General features: G+C 40.1%; 1 protein-coding gene across 1 annotated transcript in view; it reads right to left on the bottom strand.

The window, feature by feature from the left end:
• Window positions 1-20604, bottom strand: part of LOC128638326 (alkaline phosphatase, tissue-nonspecific isozyme-like) — a 106791-nt gene that overhangs the window by 36758 nt on the left and 49429 nt on the right. The window contains exon 3 of the mRNA XM_053690230.1: window positions 19633-19748. Within this exon, the coding sequence (XP_053546205.1) occupies window positions 19633-19746 (114 nt within the window). The 5' untranslated portion in view covers window positions 19747-19748. The remainder of the gene's footprint in view (window positions 1-19632; window positions 19749-20604) is intronic.

The raw sequence follows: 20604 nt of genomic DNA, 5'->3' as shown, positions 1-20604 counted from the left end.
AATAGTGGGCAGTAGAGTGTGTTACAGATAGATCTGTGCTATTGCTAGGAGCGGGTGTAGAATGTGTCTCTGATAGAAGTGTGCTGGTGTCAATAGTGGGCAGTAGAGTGTGTTACAGATAGATCTGTGCTATTGCTAGAAGTGGGGTGTAGAATGTATCTCTGATAGAAGTGTGCTGGTGTCAATAGTGGGCAGTAGAGTGTGTTACAGATAGATCTGTGCTATTGCTAGGAGCGGGGTGTAGAATGTGTCTCTGATAGATGTGTGCTGGTGTCAATAGTGGGCAGTAGAGTGTGTTACAGATAGATCTGTGCTATTGCTAGAAGTGGGGTGTAGAATGTATCTCTGATAGATGTGTGCTGGTGTCAATAGTGGGCAGTAGAGTGTGTTACAGATAGATCTGTGCTATTGCTAGGAGCGGGGTGTAGAATGTGTCTCTGATAGAAGTGTGCTGGTGTCAATAGTGGGCAGTAGAGTGTGTTACAGATAGATCTGTGCTATTGCTAGAAGTGGGGTGTAGAATGTATCTCTGATAGATGTGTGCTGGTGTCAATAGTGGGCAGTAGAGTGTGTTACAGATAGATCTGTGCTATTGCTGGGAGCGGGTGTAGAATGTGTCTCTGATAGATGTGTGCTGGTGTCAATAGTGGGCAGTAGAGTGTGTTACAGATAGATCTGTGCTATTGCTAGGAGCGGGTGTAGAATGTGTCTCTGATAGATGTGTGCTGGTGTCAATAGTGGGCAGTAGAGTGTGTTACAGATAGATCTGTGCTATTGCTAGGAGCGGGTGTAGAATGTGTCTCTGATAGATGTGTGCTGGTGTCAATAGTGGGCAGTAGAGTGTGTTACAGATCTGTGCTATTACTAGGAGCGGGGTGTAGAATGTGTCTCTGATAGATGTGTGCTGGTGTCAATAGTGGGCAGTAGAGTGTGTTACAGATAGATCTGTGCTATTGCTAGGAGCGGGTGTAGAATGTGTCTCTGATAGAAGTGTGCTGGTGTCAATAGTGGGCAGTAGAGTGTGTTACAGATAGATCTGTGCTATTACTAGGAGCGGGGTGTAGAATGTGTCTCTGATAGAAGTGTGCTGGTGTCAATAGTGGGCAGTAGAGTGTGTTACAGATAGATCTGTGCTATTGCTAGGAGCGGGGTGTAGAATGTGTCTCTGATAGAAGTGTGCTGGTGTCAATAGTGGGCAGTAGAGTGTGTTACAGATAGATCTGTGCTATTGCTAGGAGCGGGGTGTAGAATGTGTCTCTGATAGATATGTGCTGGTGTCAATAGTGGGCAGTAGAGTGTGTTACAGATAGATCTGTGCTATTGCTAGGAGCAGGGTGTAGAATGTGTTTCTGATAGATGTGTGCTGGTGTCAATAGTGGGCAGTAGAGTGTGTTACAGATAGATCTGTGCTATTGCTAGGAGCGGGTGTAGAATGTGTCTCTGATAGATGTGTGCTGGTGTCAATAGTGGGCAGTAGAGTGTGTTAAAGATAGATCTGTGCTATTGCTAGGAGCAGGGTGTAGAATGTGTCTCTGATAGATGTGTGCTGGTGTCAATAGTGGGCAGTAGAGTGTGTTACAGATAGATCTGTGCTATTGCTAGGAGCAGGGGTGTAGAATGTGTCTCTGATAGATGTGTGCTGGTGTCAATAGTGGGCAGTAGAGTGTGTTACAGATAGATCTGTGCTATTGCTAGGAGCGGGTGTAGAATGTGTCTCTGATAGAAGTGTGCTGGTGTCAATAGTGGGCAGTAGAGCGTGTTACAGATAGATCTGTGCTATTACTGGGAGCGGGGTGTAGAATGTGTCTCTGATAGATGTGTGCTGGTGTCAATAGTGGGCAGTAGAGTGTGTTACAGATAGATCTGTGCTATTGCTAGGAGCGGGGTGTAGAATGTGTCTCTGATAGATGTGTGCTGGTGTCAATAGTGGGCAGTAGAGTGTGTTACAGATAGATCTGTGCTATTGCTAGGAGCGGGTGTAGAATGTGTCTCTGATAGATGTGTGCTGGTGTCAATAGTGGGCAGTAGAGTGTGTTACAGATAGATCTGTGCTATTGCTAGGAGCGGGGTGTAGAATGTGTCTCTGATAGATGTGTGCTGGTGTCAATAGTGGGCAGTAGAGTGTGTTACAGATAGATCTGTGCTATTGCTAGAAGCGGGTGTAGAATGTGTCTCTGATAGATGTGTGCTGGTGTCAATAGTGGGCAGTAGAGTGTGTTACAGATAGATCTGTGCTATTGCTAGGAGCGGGGTGTAGAATGTGTCTCTGATAGATGTGTGCTGGTGTCAATAGTGGGCAGTAGAGTGTGTTACAGATAGATCTGTGCTATTGCTAGAAGCGGGGTGTAGAATGTGTCTCTGATAGATGTGTGCTGGTGTCAATAGTGGGCAGTAGAGTGTGTTACAGATAGATCTGTGCTATTGCTAGGAGCAGGGTGTAGAATGTGTCTCTGATAGATGTGTGCTGGTGTCAATAGTGGGCAGTAGAGTGTGTTACAGATAGATCTGTGCTATTGCTAGGAGCGGGTGTAGAATGTGTCTCTGATAGATGTGTGCTGGTGTCAATAGTGGGCAGTAGAGTGTGTTACAGATAGATCTGTGCTATTGCTAGGAGCGGGGTGTAGAATGTGTCTCTGATAGATGTGTGCTGGTGTCAATAGTGGGCAGTAGAGTGTGTTACAGATAGATCTGTGCTATTGCTAGGAGCGGGGTGTAGAATGTGTCTCTGATAGAAGTGTGCTGGTGTCAATAGTGGGCAGTAGAGTGTGTTACAGATAGATCTGTGCTATTGCTAGGAGCGGGGTGTAGAATGTGTCTCTGATAGATGTGTGCTGGTGTCAATAGTGGGCAGTAGAGTGTGTTACAGATAGATCTGTGCTATTGCTAGGAGCGGGGTGTAGAATGTGTCTCTGATAGATGTGTGCTGGTGTCAATAGTGGGCAGTAGAGTGTGTTACAGATAGATCTGTGCTATTGCTAGGAGCGGGGTGTAGAATGTGTCTCTGATAGATGTGTGCTGGTGTCAATAGTGGGCAGTAGAGTGTGTTACAGATAGATCTGTGCTATTGCTAGGAGCGGGGTGTAGAATGTGTCTCTGATAGAAGTGTGCTGGTGTCAATAGTGGGCAGTAGAGTGTGTTACAGATAGATCTGTGCTATTGCTAGGAGCGGGGTGTAGAATGTGTCTCTGATAGAAGTGTGCTGGTGTCAATAGTGGGCAGTAGAGTGTGTTACAGATAGATCTGTGCTATTGCTAGGAGCGGGGTGTAGAATGTGTCTCTGATAGATGTGTGCTGGTGTCAATAGTGGGCAGTAGAGTGTGTTACAGATAGATCTGTGCTATTGCTAGGAGCGGGGTGTAGAATGTGTTTCTGATAGAAGTGTGCTGGTCTCAATAGTGGGCAGTAGAGTGTGTTACAGATAGATCTGTGCTATTGCTAGGAGCGAGTGTAGAATGTGTTTCTGATAGAAGTGTGCTGGTGTCAATAGTGGGCAGTAGAGTGTGTTACAGATAGATCTGTGCTATTACTAGGAGCGGGGTGTAGAATGTGTCTCTGATATATGTGTGCTGGTGTCAATAGTGGGCAGTAGAGTGTGTTACAGATAGATCTGTGCTATTGTTAGGAGCGGGGTGTAAAATGTGTCTCTGATAGATGTGTGCTGGTGTCAATAGTGGGGTGTAGAGTGTGTTAAAGATAGATCTGTGCTATTGCTAGAAGTGGGATGTAGAATGTATCTCTGATAGATGTGTGCTGGTGTCAGTAGTGGGGTGTAGAGTGTGCTACAGATAGATCTGTGCTATTGCTAGGATCGGGGTGTAGAATGTGTCACTGATAGATGTTTGTGGGTGTTAGTAGTGGGTTGTAGCGTTTGTTACAAATAGATGTGTGCTATTGCTAGGATCGGGGTTGTAGATGTGTACATGTGTGCTGGTGTCAGTAGTGGGGTGTAGAGTGTGTTACAGATAGATGTGTGCTGGTTTCAGTAGTGGGGTGTAGAGTGTGTCACAGATAGATGTGTTCTGGTGTCAGTAGTGGGGTGTAGAGTGTGTTACAGATAGATGTGTGCTGGTGGCAGTAGTGGGGTGTAGAGTGTGTTACAGATAGATGTGTGCTGGTGTCATTAGTGGGGTGTAGAGTGTGTTGCAGATAGATGTGTGCTGGTGTCAGTAGTGGGGTTTAGAGTGTGTTACAGATAGATGTGTGCTGGTGTCAGTAGTGGGGTGTAGAGTTTGTTAAAGATAGATGAGTGCTGGTGTCAGTAGTGGGGTGTAGAGTGTGTTACAGATAGATGTGTTCTGGTGTCAGTAGTGGGGTGTAGAGTGTGTTACAGATAGATGTGTGCTGGTGTCAGTAGTGGGGTGTAGAGTGTGTTACAGATAGATGTGTGCTGGTGTCAGTAGTGGGGTGTAGAGTGTGTTACAGATAGATGTGTGCTGGTGTCATTAGTGGGGTGTAGAGTGTGTTACAGATAGATGTGTGCTGGTGTCAGTAGTGGGGTGTAGAGTGTGTTACAGGTACATGTGTTCTGGTGTCAGTAGTGAGGTGTAGAGTGTGTTACAGATAGATGTGTTATATTGTCAGGAGTGTGTCACAGATATATGTATGATATTGTCAGGAGTGTGTCGCAGATATATGTGCTGTTGTCAGGAGTGTGTCACAGATATATGTGTGATATTGTCAGGAGTGTGTCACAGATATATGTGTGGTGTTGTCAGGAGTGTGTCACATATGTATGTGTGGTGTTATCAGGGGTGTGTCACATATATATGTGTGATATTGTGAGGAGTGTGTCACAGATATATGTGTGCTATTGTCAGTAGTGTGTCACAGATATATGTGTGATATTGTCAGGAGTGTGTCACAGATATATGTGTGATATTGTCAGGAGTGTGTCACAGATATATGTGTGATATTGTCAGGAGTATGTCACAGATTTATGTGTTCGGTTGTCAGGAGTGTGTCACAGATATATGTGTGGTGTTGTCAGGAGTGTGTCACAGATATATGTGTGATGTTGTCAGGAGTGTGTCACAGATATATGTGTGATATTGTCAGGAGTGTGTCACAGATATATGTGTGATATTGTCAGGAGTGTGTCACAGATATATGTGTGATATTGTCAGGAGTGTGTCACAGATATATGTGTGGTGTTGTCAGGAGTGTGTCAAATATGTATGTGTGGTGTTGTCAGGAGTGTGTCACAGATATATGTGTGATATTGTCAGGAGTGTGTCACAGACATATATGTGTGATATTGTGAGGAGTGTGTCACAGATATATGTGTGCTATTGTCAGGAGTGTGTCACAGATATATGTGTGATATTGTCAGGAGTATGTCACAGATATATGTGTGATATTGTCAGGAGTGTGTCACAGACATATGTGTGCTGTTGTCAGGAGTGTGTCACAGATATATGTGTGATATTGTGAGGAGTGTGTCACAGATATATGTTTGCTGTTGTCAGGAGTGTGTCACAGATATATGTGTGATATTGTCAGGAGTGTGTCACAGATATATATGTGCTGTTGTCAGGAATGTGTCAAAGATATAGGTGCTGTTGTCAGGAGTGTGTCACAGATATAGGTGTGCTATTATCAGGAGTGTGTCACAGACATATGTGTGGTGTTGTGAGGAGTGTGTCACAGATATATGTGTGGTGTTGTCAGGAGTGTGTCACAGATATATGTGTGATATTGTCAGGAGGGTGTCACAGATATATGTGTGATATTGTCAGGAGTATGTCACAGATATATGTGTGATATTGTCAGGAGTGTGTCACAGATATATGTGTGATATTGTCAGGAGGGTGTCACAGATATATGTGTGATATTGTCAGGAGTGTGTCACAGATATATGTGTGATATTGTCAGGAGTGTCACAGATATACTGTATGTGTGCTGTTGTCAGGAGTGTGTCACAGATATATGTGTGATATTGTCAGGAGTGTCACAGATATACTGTATGTGTGCTGTTGTCAGGAGTGTGTCACAGATATATGTGTGATATTGTCAGGAGTGTGTCACAGATATATGTGTGATATTGTCAGGAGTGTGTCACAGATATATGTTTGCTGTTGTCAGGAGTGTGTCACAGATATATGTGTGATATTGTCAGGAGTATGTCACAGATATATGTGTGATATTGTCAGGAGTGTGTCACAGATATATGTGTGATATTGTCAGGAGTGTCACAGATATATGTGTGATATTGTCAGGAGTGTCACAGATATACTGTATGTGTGCTGTTGTCAGGAGTATGTTACAGATATATGTGTGATATTGTCAGGAGTATGTCACAGATATATGTTTGCTGTTGTCAGGAGTGTGTCACAGATATATGTGTGATATTGTCAGGAGTATGTCACAGATATATGTGTGATATTGTCAGGAGTGTGTCACAGATATATGTGTGATATTGTCAGGAGTGTCACAGATATACTGTATGTGTGCTGTTGTCAGGAGTATGTTACAGATATATGTGTGATATTGTCAGGAGTATGTCACAGATATATGTGTGATATTGTCAGGAGTATGTCACAGATATATGTGTGATATTGTCAGGAGTATGTCACAGATATATGTGTGATATTGTCAGGAGTATGTCACAGATATATGTGTGATATTGTCAGGAGTATGTCACAGATATATGTGTGATATTGTCAGGAGTGTGTTACAGATATATGTGTGATATTGTCAGGAGTGTGTCACAGATATATGTGTGCTATTGTCAGTAGTGTGTCACAGATATATGTGTGATATTGTCAGGAGTGTGTCACAGATATATGTGTGATATTTTCAGGAGTGTGTCACAGATATATGTGTGATATTGTCAGGAGTGTGTCACCGATATATGTGTGATATTTTCAGGAGTGTGTCACAGATATATGTGTGCTGTTGTCAGGAGTGTGTCACAGATATATGTGTTCTGTTGTCAGGAGTGTGTCACAGATATATGTGTGATATTGTCAGGAGTGTGTCACAGATATATGTGAACTGTTGTCAGGAGTGTGTCACAGATATATGTGTGATATTGTCAGGAGTGTGTCACAGATATGTGTGTTCTGTTGTCAGGAGTGTGTCACAGATATATGTGTGATATTGTCAGGAGTGTGTCACAGATATATGTGTAATATTGTCAAGAGTGTGTAACAGATATATGTGTGATGTTGTCAGGAGTGTGTCACAGATATATGTGTGATATTGTCAGGAGTGTGTCACAGATATATGTGTGATATTGTCAGGAGTGTGTCACAGATATATGTGTTCTGTTGTCAGGAGTGTGTAACAGATATATGTGTGATATTGTCAGGAGTGTGTCACAGATATATGTGTTCTGTTGTCAGGAGTGTGTAACAGATATATGTGTGATATTGTCAGGAGTGTGTCACAGATATATGTGTTCTGTTGTCAGGAGTGTGTCACAGATATATGTGTGATATTGTCAGGAGTGTGTCACAGATATATGTTTGATATTGTCAGGAGTGTGTCACAGACATATATGTGTGCTGTTGTCAGGAGTGTGTCACAGATATATGTGTGATATTGTCAGGAGTGTTTCAGAGATATATGTGTGATATTGTCAGGAGTGTGTCACAGATATATGTGTGATATTGTCAGGAGTGTTTCAGAGATATATGTGTGATATTGTCAGGAGTGTGTCACAGATATATGTGTGATATTGTCAGGAGTGTGTCACAGACATATGTGTGATGTTGTCAGGAGTGTGTCACAGACATATATGTGTGCTGTTGTCAGGAGTGTGTCACAGATATATGTGTGGTGTTGTCAGGAGTGTGTCACAGATATATGTGTGATATTGTCAGGAGTGTCACAGATATATGTGTGATATTGTCAGGAGTGTGTCACAGACATATGTGTGATATTGTCAGGAGTGTGTCACAGATATATGTGTGGTGTTGTCAGGAGTGTGTCACAGATATATATGTGCTGTTGTTAGGAGTGTGTCACAGATATATGTGTGATATTGTCAGGATTGTGTCACAGATATATGTGTGATATTGTCAGGAGTATGTCACAGATATATGTGTGATATTGTCAGGAGTGTGTCACAGATATATGTGTGATATTGTCAGGAGTGTGTCACAGGTATATGTGTGATATTGTCAGGAGTGTGTCACAGATATATGTGTGATATTGTCAGGAGTGTGTCACAGATATATGTGTGATATTGTCAGGAGTGTGTCACAGATATATGTGTGATATTGTCAGGAGTGTGTCACAGGTATATGTGTGATATTGTCAGGAGTGTGTCACCGATATATGTGTGATATTGTCAGGAGTGTGTCACAGATATATGTGTGATATTGTCAGGAGTGTGTCACAGGTATATGTGTGATATTGTCAGGAGTGTGTCACAGATATATGTGTGATATTGTCAGGAGTGTGTCACCGATATATGTGTGATATTTTCAGGAGTGTGTCACAGATATATGTGTGATATTGTCAGGAGTGTGTCACCAATATATGTGTGATATTTTCAGGAGTGTGTCACAGATATATGTGTGCTTTTGTCTTAAATTTTTTTTTTATTTCTGACAGAGACAAAGGGGTCTACAGCATTTGCGATTATCAAATAAACACAGGTAATGGGAAACACAGTGATTATAAGCAAATCCATACATAATTGAATACAAACAAAGTGAACCAGAATAGTGGGCCAAGAGTGCCCGTGGCTGATTAAATGCAATTCTTACTGCTTCTTTAAAGTGAACATTCAGATTACACTATACAATTTTGGCTAATCAAATAACCCTGTATAAGCTAACTAGATTTCCTTCAACTCAGTTATTTTCTCACTTTCTATCCCCCTCATTATATATACGGTACCAGGTAAACAATGTAACCGGACCTCCCAAACCAAATAACAACAAAAACAAACATACAAAAAAAAAAAAAAGGGTGCTTTTGTCAGGAGTGTGTCACAGATATATGTGTTCTGTTGTCAGGAGTGTGTCACAGATATATGTGTGATATTGTCAGGAGTGTGTCACAGATATATGTGTGATATTGTCAGGAGTGTGTCACAGATATATGTGTGATATTGTTAGGAGTGTGTCACAGATATATGTGTGATATTGTCAGGAGTGTGTCACAGATATATGTGTGCTGTTGTCAGGAGTGTGTCACAGATATATGTGTGATATTGTCAGGAGTCTGTCACAGATATATGTGTGATATTGTCAGGAGTGTGTCACAGATATATGTGTGGTGTTGTCAGGAGTGTGTCACAGATATATGTGTGATATTGTCAGGAGTGTGTCACAGATACATGTGTGATATTGTCAGGAGTGTGTCACAGATATATGTGTGATATTGTCAGGAGTGTGTCACAGATATATGTGTGCTATTATCAGGAGTGTGTCACAGATATATGTGTGATATTGTCAGGGGTGTGTCACAGATATATGTGTGATATTGTCAGGAGTGTGTCACAGATATATGTGTGATATTGTCAGGAGTGTGTCACAGATATATGTGTGATATTGTCAGGAGTGTGTCACAGATATATGTGTGATATTGTCAGGAGTGTGTCACAGATATATGTGTGATATTGTCAGGAGTGTGTCACAGATATATGTGTGGTGTTGTCAGGAGTGTGTCACAGATATATGTGTGGTGTTGTCAGGAGTGTGTCACAGATATATGTTTGGTGTTGTCAGGAGTGTGTCACAGATATATGTGTGGTGTTGTCAGGAGTGTGTCACAGGTATATGTGTGATATTGTCAGGAGTGTGTCACAGATATATATGTGATATTGTCAGGAGTGTGTCACAGATATATGTGTGGTGTTGTCAGGAGTGTGTCACAGACATATGTGTGATGTTGTCAGGCTTGTGTCACAGGTATATGTGTGATATTGTCAGGAGTGTGTCACAGATATATGTGTTCTGTTGTCAGGAGTGTGTCACAGATATATGTGTGATATTGTCAGGAGTATCACAGATATATGTGTGGTGTTGTCAGGAGTGTGTCACATATGTATGTGTGATATTGTCAGGAGTGTCACAGATATATGTGTGGTGTTGTCAGGAGTGTGTCACAGATATATGTGTGATATTGTCAGGAGTGTGTCACAGATATATGTGTGATGTTGTCAGGAGTGTGTCACAGGTATATGTGTGATATTGTCAGGAGTGTGTCACAGATATATGTGTGATATTGTCAGGAGTGTGTCACAGATATATGTGTGCTGTTGTCAGGAGTGTGTCACAGATTTATGTGTTCGGTTGTCAGGAGTGTGTCACAGATATATGTGTGGTGTTGTCAGGAGTGTGTCACAGATATATGTGTGATATTGTCAGGAGTGTGTCACAGATATATGTGTGATATTGTCAGGAGTGTGTCTCAGATATATGTGTTCTGTTGTCAGGAGTGTGTAACAGATATATGTGTGATATTGTCAGGAGTGTGTCACAGATATATGTGTGATATTGTCAGGAGTGTGTCACAGATATATGTGTGATATTGTCAGGAGTGTGTCACAGATATATGTGTGATATTGTCAGGAGGGTGTCACAGATATATGTGTGATATTGTCAGGAGTGTGTCACAGATATATGTGTGATATTGTTAGGAGTGTGTCACAGATATATGTGTGATATTGTCAGGAGTGTGTCACAGATATATGTGTGATATTGTCAGGAGTGTGTCACAGATATATGTGTGATATTGTTAGGAGTGTGTCACAGATATATGTGTGATATTGTCAGGAGTGTGTCACAGATATATGTGTGGTGTTGTCAGGAGTATGTCACAGATATATGTGTGATATTGTCAGGAGTGTGTCACAGATATATGTGTGATATTGTCAGGAGTGTGTCACAGATATATGTGTGATATTGTCAGGAGTGTGTCACAGATATATGTGTGATATTGTTAGGAGTGTGTCACAGATATATGTGTGATATTGTCAGGAGTGTGTCACAGATATATGTGTGATATTGTTAGGAGTGTGTCACAGATATATGTGTGATATTGTCAGGAGTGTGTCACAGATATATGTGTGATATTGTTAGGAGTGTGTCACAGATATATGTGTGATATTGTCAGGAGTGTGTCACAGATATATGTGTGGTGTTGTCAGGAGTGTGTCACAGATATATGTGTGGTGTTGTCAGGAGTGTGTCACAGATATATGTGTGATATTGTCAGGAGTGTCACAGATATATGTGTGATATTGTCAGGAGTGTGTCACAGATACTGTATATGTGTGATATTGTCAGGAGTGTGTCACAGATATATGTGTGATATTGTTAGGAGTGTGTCACAGATATATGTGTGATATTGTCAGGAGTATGTCACATATATATGTGTGATATTGTCAGGAGGGTGTCACAGATATATGTGTGATATTGTCAGGAGTGTGTCACAGATATATGTGTGATATTGTCAGGAGTGTGTCACAGATATATGTGTGATATTGTCAGGAGTGTGTCACAGATATATGTGTGATATTGTCAGGAGTGTCACAGATATACTGTATGTGTGCTGTTGTCAGGAGTGTGTCACAGATATATGTGTGATTTTGGGGGGTAGTTATCAAGCCGTGAACCTCAAATACGCTGGAATTCCGCAGCGTATTTGTGGCGAGGCTGATTCGCCTTAGTTATCAAAGGCTAGAGACCGGCAAAAGTCGAATTTAGTGACGTAAGCTTCGATCCGCCGGACTCAGTCCGACATAGATCGATTCTTACATCACTCCAGATGTTCTGCACACAAGTGCGGCACAATCTGACTACTTTTGCTAGTTATCAAAAAACTAGCAGGTACGCTCTGCACTTTTCCGGCCCAGCGTACCTGGTTTTCAATCCGCCGCCCTGGAGGCAGCGGATCCCATAGGAATCAATGGGAGTCTGACCATAGCGAAAGTTCAGGTTCGCTGCTGCCAGACATCCCATTGATTCCTATGGGAGCTGTCTACACCTAACACCCTAACATGTACCCCGAGTCTAAACACCCCTAATCTGCCCCCCCCACACCGCCGCAACTAAATAAAGTTATTATCCCTAAACCGCCGCTCCCGGAGCCCACCGCCACTATAATAAATATGTTAACCCCTAAACCGCCACTCACGGAGCCCACCGCAACTATAATAAACTGATTAACCCCTAAACCGCCACTCCTAGACCCCGCCGCAACTCTTATAAATGTATTAACCCCTAAACCGCCGCTCCCGGACACCGCCGCCACCTACATTATACCTACTTACCCCTATCCTGCCCCCCCTACACTGTCGCCACCTATATTAAACTTATTAACCCCTATCCTGCCCCCCCTACACCGTCGCCACCTATAATAAATGTATTAACCCCTATCCTGCCCCCCCTACACCGCCGCCACTGTAATAAATTTATTAACCCCTAAACCTAAGTCTAACACTAAACCTAACACCCCCCTAACTTAAATATTAATTAAATAAATCTAAATAATATTTCTATTATTAACTAAATGAATCCTATTTAAAAATAAATACTTACCTATAAAATAAACCCTAATATAGCTACAATATAAATAATAATTATATTGTAGCTATCTTAGGATTTATTTTTATTTTACAGGCAACTTTCAATTTATTTTAGCTAGGTACAATAGCTAATAAATAGTTATTAACTATTTAATAGCTTACCTAGCTAAAATAAAGAGAAATTTACCTGTAAAATAAAAACTAACCTAAGTTACAATTACACCTAACACTACACTATACTTTAATAAATTATTCCTATTTAAACTAAATACTTACCTGTAAAATAAACCCTAACATAGCTACAATGTAATTAATAATTACATTGTAGCTATTTTAGGATTTATGTTTATTTTACAGGTAACTTTGTATTTATTTTAGCTAGTTAGAATAGTTATTAAATAGTTATTAACAATTTAATAACTACCTAGCTAAAAGAAATACAAAATCACCTGTAAAATAAATCCTAACTTAAGTTACAATTAAACCTAATACTACACTATCATTAAATTAATTAAATAAATTACCTACAAATAACTACAATTAAATACAATTACATAAACTAACTAAAGTACAAAAAATGAAAAAGCTAAGTTACAAAAAATAAAAAAAATAAGTTACAAACATTTCAAAAATATTACAACAATTTTAAGCTAATTACACCTAATCTAAGCCCCCTAATAAAATAACAAAGCCCCCCAAAATAAAAAAATGCCCTACCCTATTCTAAATTAAAAAAGTTCAAAGCTCTTTTACCTTACCAGCCCTTAAAAGGGCCTTTTGCGGGGCATGCCCCAAAGAAAACAGCTCTTTTGCCTGTAAAAGAAAAATACAACCCCCCCCAACGTTAAAACCCACCACCCACATACCCCTAATCTAACCCAAACCCCCCTTAAATAAACCTAACACTAGCCCCCTGAAGATCATCCTACCTTGAGTCGTCTTCACTCAGCTGAGCCACCGATGGAACCGAAGAGGAGATCCGGAGCAGCAGAAGTGATCCTCCAAGGGGTTAATACATTTATTATAGGTGGCGACGGTGTAGGGGGGGCAGGATAGGGGTTAATAAGTTTAATATAGGTTGCGGCGGGGTCCGGGAGCGGCGGTTTAGGGGTTAAACTATTTATTTAGTTGCAACGAGGTCCGGGAGCGGCGGTTTAGGGGTTAAACTATTTATTTAGTTGCGGCGGGGTCCGGGATCAGCAGGATAGGGGTTAATAACTTTATTATAGAGGGCTGTGGTATAGGGGGGGCAGGATAGGGGTTACTAGGTATAATGTAGGTGGCGGCGGTGTCCGGGAGCGGCGGTTTAGGGGTTAATACATTTATAAGCATTGCGGCGGGGTCTAGGAGCAGCGGTTTAAGGGTTAGTAATTTTATTGAGTTGCGGGGGGCTCCGTGGGCGCCGGTATAGGGGGTAGAACAGTGTCGTTAGTGTGGGTGCTTAGTGACAGGCTAGCAATAAAGCTGTCAAAAAGCCGAAGAGCAGCGAGATCGGATGAGTGATAACTCTCACAGTCCGCAGCTCATCGCCCCATACTTGGTGCGCGGCTTTTTGACAGATTTATTGATAACTTAGGCGAAATTTTGCAGGTCCGCGGCGGCGATGGTAGGCGAGCTTAGGCGGGCGTATTGGACCGGCGAAGGCAGGTAAATTAGACGCGTTGATAACTACCCCCCATTGTCTGGAGTGTGTCACAGATATATGTGTGATATTGTCAGGAGTGTCACAGGGAGCTATATGCTGGTGTCAGCAGTCGGGTGCAGAAGTATCACTGACAAATGTTCTCTAAAGGACCATTAAATACAGTACAATTGTGTAATCAAGTAATGCATAATAAAACGGGTTAGAAATACTTGGTCAGGTCTTAATGTGGTCACTTGAGAGCCTCAGTGAAATTTTGTGTGTTATGTCATTATCTAAAGATATATAGAACACTTTCGGCCAGATTACGAGTTTTGCATAATGGGCGGCTCGGTAATAACTTGCAAGTTATTTCCACTGCTCACCTTTTATAGCGCTGTTATTACAGGTTTTCCAAAAACCTGCGTTTGCGGGCAATATGGTTGCGTTGAGTTCCATACCGCACACAAATACCAGCACTGCTTTAAACTGGTTTTACGTGCTCGTGCACAATTTCCCCATAGACATCAATGGGGAGAGCCGGCTAAAAAAAAGCCTTAACATCTGCAATAAAGGAGCATAAAGCTCCGTAACGCAGACCCATTGATTCCTATGGGGAAAGAAAATTTATGTTTAAACCTAACACCCTAACATAAACCCCGAGTCTAAACACCCCTAATGTGCTGCCCCTGACATCGCCGTCACCTACATTACACTTATTAACCCCTAATCTGCCGCCCCTATCATCGCCGCCACCTATATTACAGTTATTAACCCCTAATCTGCCGCTCCTAACATCGAAGCTAACTACATTACACTTATTAACCCCTAATTTGCTGCCCCCAACATCGCCGCCACCACTATACTTAAGTTATTAACCCCTAAACCTCTGGCCTCCCACATCACTAACACTAAATAAATATATTAACCCCTAAACCTTACCCTAAGTCTAACCCTAACCCCCCTAACTTTAATATAATTAAAATAAATCTAAATAAAAATTACAATTCTTACCTAGCTAATTCCTATTTAAAACTAAATACTTACCTGTAAAATAAACCCTAAGCTAGCTACAATATAACTAATAGTTACATTCTAGCTATCTCAGGTATTATTTTTATTTCACAGCTAAGTTTGTATTGATTTTAACTAGGTAGACTAGTTAGTAAATAGTTATTAACTATTTACTAGCTACCTAGTTAAAATAAATACAGTTACCTGTAAAATAAATTCTAACCTCTCTTACACTAACACCTAACATTACACTAAAATTAAATAAACTACATTAATTAAATACAATTAACTAAATTACAACAAAAAATAAACACTAAATTACACAAAATAAAAAAGAAATGATCAAATATTTAAACTAATTACACCTAATCTAATAGCTCTATCAAAATAAAAAGGCCCCCATCAAATAAAACAAACAAAAAAACCTAGCCTAAACTAAACTGCCAATAGCCCTTAAAAGGGCCTTTTGCGGGGCATTGCCCCAAATAAATCAGCTCTTTTATCTGTTAAAAAAATACAAACAACCCCCCAACAGTAAAACCCACCACCCACACAACCAAGCCCCCCAAATAAAATCCTATCTAAAAAACCTAAGCTACCCATTGCCCTGAAAAGGGCATTTGGATGGGCAATGCCCTTAAAAGGGCATTTAGCTCTTTTTCGTTGCCCAAAACCCTAATCTAAAAATAAAACCCACCCAATAAACCCTTAAAAAAACCTAACACTAACCCCCGAAGATCCACTTACAGTTTTTGTAGACCAAACATCCATCCTCATCAATCCGGGAGAAGTCTTCATCCAAGCGGCAAGAAGTCCTCAACGAAGCCGGGAGAAGTCTTCATCCAAGCGGCAAGAAGTTGTCCTTCAGGCGGGCAGAAGTCTTCATTCAGACGGCATCTTCTATCTTCATCCTTCCGATGCGGAGCGGGTCCATCTTCAAGACATCTGGCACGGAGCATCCTCTTCTTTCACTGTCTACTGAAGAATTAAGGTTCCTTTAAATGACATCATCCAAGATGGTGTCCCTTGAATTCCGATTGGCTGATAGAATTCTGATTCTATCAGCCAATCGGAATTAAAGGGTAAAAAATCCTATTGGCTGATTGGGTGTGGTAGTTACGTTGCGTTACGGTCAAAAAAGTGTGCGGTACAGCTATACCTACAAGACTCGTAATAGCAGTGGTAGTGAAAAAGCAGCGTTATGAGCCATAATGCAAAACTCGTAATCTGGCCGTTTGATAGTTGAATATAAAATGCTTTGTGTAGTGATACAAATTTGCAATAAAGGGACAGTTAAATCGGAATTGCCACCTATCTCCCAATAGTGCATTGCTGCTTCTGAGGATACCTAGGTTTGCTTTTCAGCATGTCTATCTGATTAATTGAAGTTTAATTTTGTCTTTACTTTCAGTTATTTAATTTGCCCTTTTTACTGTAAATTAACTTTGAAAAATTTGGATTTTCCTAACTCTGAGAATCGGTGACTGCAGACTTCACAGGCCTAACCTTGCTACGTATCTGGTTTTAGCAGAGGTTATAAAATAAGGATACTGAAAACAATGTAGGTTTTGCTAACAAATGAACAATCACTAGCTGTGCATACTCCAGTAACATTCTGAATTAGTTCCTGAGTATGGCCATTAAAAACATATGCAGCAAATCAGATGGTAATTTATTCAGAAAATGCATAGTTGACTTGTCTATTTATTGCCACACTACAAAAAACTCTAGTAATTAGAAGACATTCTACATCCCTTTACGTGTTTGTGTGCGTATATTCTTCGCTACCAAGGCCAGCGTGCAGCTAGTCATTATGTTCCCTTTACGTGTTTGTGTGCGTAGATTCTTCGCTACCAAGGCCAGTGTGCAGCTAGTCATTATGTTCCCTTTACGTGTTTGTGTGCGTAGATTCTTCGCTACCAAGGCCAGTGTGCAGCTAGTCATTATGTTCCCTTTACGTGTTTGTGTGCGTAGATTCTTCGCTACCAAGGCCAGCGTGCAGCTAGTCATTATTGTCCCTTTCTTTTATTGCTTGCTGTGTAAATATTCACTAATAATCTTTTTATATAGTGAAATTGTTATCATTAACAAGAATAAGGTGACACCCAGTAATGTGAACAGCTTCACCAGTTAATCCAGGTAATTTTTTGGTAAACAGCTTGTGCCCCAGGGGTTGGGCTGGCATCCAGGAATCGCTGTAGGTGGAGCAGCAACTAATGAGTATCACATCCTTCAGCTAACACACACAACTTACAAGTATAACACACACAACTTACATAACACACACAACTTGCATAACACACACAACTTACATAACACACATAACTTGCATAACACACACAACTTACAAGTATAACACACACAACTTACATAACACACACAACTTGCATAACACACACAGCTTACAAGTATAACACACACAACTTGCATAACACACACAACTTACATAACACACACAACTTACATAACACACACAGCTTACAAGTATAACACACACAACTTGCATAACACACACAACTTACATAACACACACAACTTACATAACACACACAACTTAAAAGTATAACACACACAACTTTACATAACACACACAACTTACAAGGATAACACACACAACTTAAAAAGATAACACACACAACTTACAAGTATAACACACACAACTTACATAACACACACAACTTAAAAGTATAACACACACAACTTACATAACACACACAACTTACAAGGATAACACACACAACTTACAAGGATAACACACACAACTTACATAACACACACAATTTACAAGTATAACACACACAACTTACATAACACACACAACTTACATAACACACACAACTTACAAGGATAACACACACAACGTAAAAGGATAACACACACAACTTACAAGTATAACACACACAACTTACATAAAACACAACTTACAAGTATAACACACACAACTTACATAACACACACAACTTACATAACACACACAACTTACAAGTATAACACACACAACTTACATAACACACACAACTTACAAGTATAACACACACAACTTACATAACACACACAACTTACATAACACACACAACTTACAAGTATAACACACACAACTTACAAGTATAACACACACAACTTACATAACACACACAACTTACAAGTATAACACACACAACTTACAAGGATAACACACACAACTTACAAGTATAACACACACAACTTACATAACACACACAACTTACAAGGATAACACACACAACTTACAAGTATAACACACACAACTTACATAACACACACAATTTACATAACACACACAACTTACAAGTATAACACACACAACTTACATAACACACACAACTTACAAGTATAACACACACAACTTACATAACACACTCAACTTACATAACACACACAACTTACAAGTATAACACACACAACTTACAAGTATAACACACACAACTTACATAACACACACAACTTACAAGTATAACACACACACAACTTACAAGTATAACACACACACAACTTACAAGGATAACACACACAACTTACAAGTATAACACACACAACTTACATAACACACACAACTTACATAACACACACAACTTACAAGGATAACACACACAACTTACAAGTATAACACACACAACTTACATAACACACACAATTTACAAGTATAACACACACAACTTACATAACACACACAACTTACAAGTATAACACACACAACTTACATAACACACACAACTTACAAGGAAAACACACACATCTTACAAGTATAACACACACAACTTACATAACACACACAACTTACAAGGATAACACACACAACTTATATGCACAATTTATATGCATAGCTATACCCAATGTACATGTATAACTTATATACACACAGCCTAGATACACAACTTTATGCACATATTATTTGCTTAACTTACATGTAAAACCTGTATGCACAGGTAGGATACATGCACATGTGAAACTTACATGTTTAATATAACTTATATGCGTTACTGCACTAATCACATGCACAGCATATACAGTATATGCACTGGTTAAATGCACAACCCACACGCACAACATATATTTATAGCTTACATGCACCATTTATATGCAATACTCACATGTGCAAAATACATACAAAACTGTGTATGCATAACTATGCAACTTATATGCACAATTATTGCACACATTTCTGCAGATATACTGCACATCTATATCTAGACACAGACATAACTGACACAGTATCCTCTGAATCACTCAGAGTTCTGAGCAGGGCTGTTTCCAGGGGTGGGCGATACGGGCAGCAGCCCAGGGCGTCTCACCTCCTATGTATACATATTCCAGTTGGTCCCACTTTTTTTTTTTTATTGTTTTTTTTACTAAAGGCAGCTGAGCTGAGAGTTTGGATCTGAACAAAACATGAACAGAACTAGACAGTATTTATACAGCAAGTGAACTCAGTCATGTGCAAATCTTACTTAACATAGTGACAGATATTATTGGAAAATCATCACAAGCATCTTACTTTGGAGAGAGCCAAATAAGGGAATTTTTCCATTTCCAGTTGTGTATTCTCCCCAAGCTGACCTGTCATCTGTCCCTTTAAGATGCGAGCAGCGGTGACCGTAGATACTCCCATCCCTGCAGACATTACAAAATACAAATCATTAGATTACTGCTATGTAAGAAATATATAAATAGCAATGTGATCATATTAAAGAGATAGAAAGATTAACATTGAAATGTGCATGGGTGCATTTAAATTTTAAATAGAAGTTTTTTTACAGTATAGTTCCATTAGCAAAAATGCTTCTGTTTTTTTTTAACTGGCATATGCACATATACTGTGAGAGCCGTGCACCAGTATTGAAACACCATGCCTGCTCAGATAGCTGTCCATGGTATATATTGTGTCTGTGGAGACTTAAAGGGACAGTCTACTCCAGAATTCTTATTGTTTAAAAAGATAGATAATCCCTTTATTACCCATTCCCCAGTTTTGCATAACCAACTGTTATATTAAATATACTTTTTACCTCTGTGATTACCTTGTATATAAGCCTCTACCCCCTTATCTCAGTTCTTTTAACACACATCCATTGTAGTCAATCAGTGCTGACTCATTAATAACTCCATGGGAGTGAGCACAATGTTTATCTATATGGCACACATGAACTAGAGCTGTCTAGCAGTGAAACACATTTAAAATGCACTGAGATAAGAGGTGGCCTTCAAGGGCTTAGAAATTAACATATGAGCCTACCTAGGTTTAGCTTTCAACAAAGAGCACCAAGAGAACAAAGAAAATTTAATGATAAAAGTAAATGGGAAAGTAATAATAATGAAAGTTTAATTTTGACTAGACTGTCCCTTTAATTTCTGTCATACAAGCCACTGATTGTTGTTTGAATGCTGGGGCACGGGACACACACCATATGTGCGTATGCCATTTAAATAACAGTAATAACTTTTACTAGAAGCATTTTCACTAATGGAA

Source organism: Bombina bombina, chromosome 8 (genome assembly GCF_027579735.1).
Source record: "Bombina bombina isolate aBomBom1 chromosome 8, aBomBom1.pri, whole genome shotgun sequence".
In the NCBI taxonomy this organism is placed as follows: Eukaryota; Metazoa; Chordata; class Amphibia; order Anura; family Bombinatoridae; genus Bombina; species Bombina bombina.
This window is presented reverse-complemented; position numbering and strand designations above follow the sequence as displayed.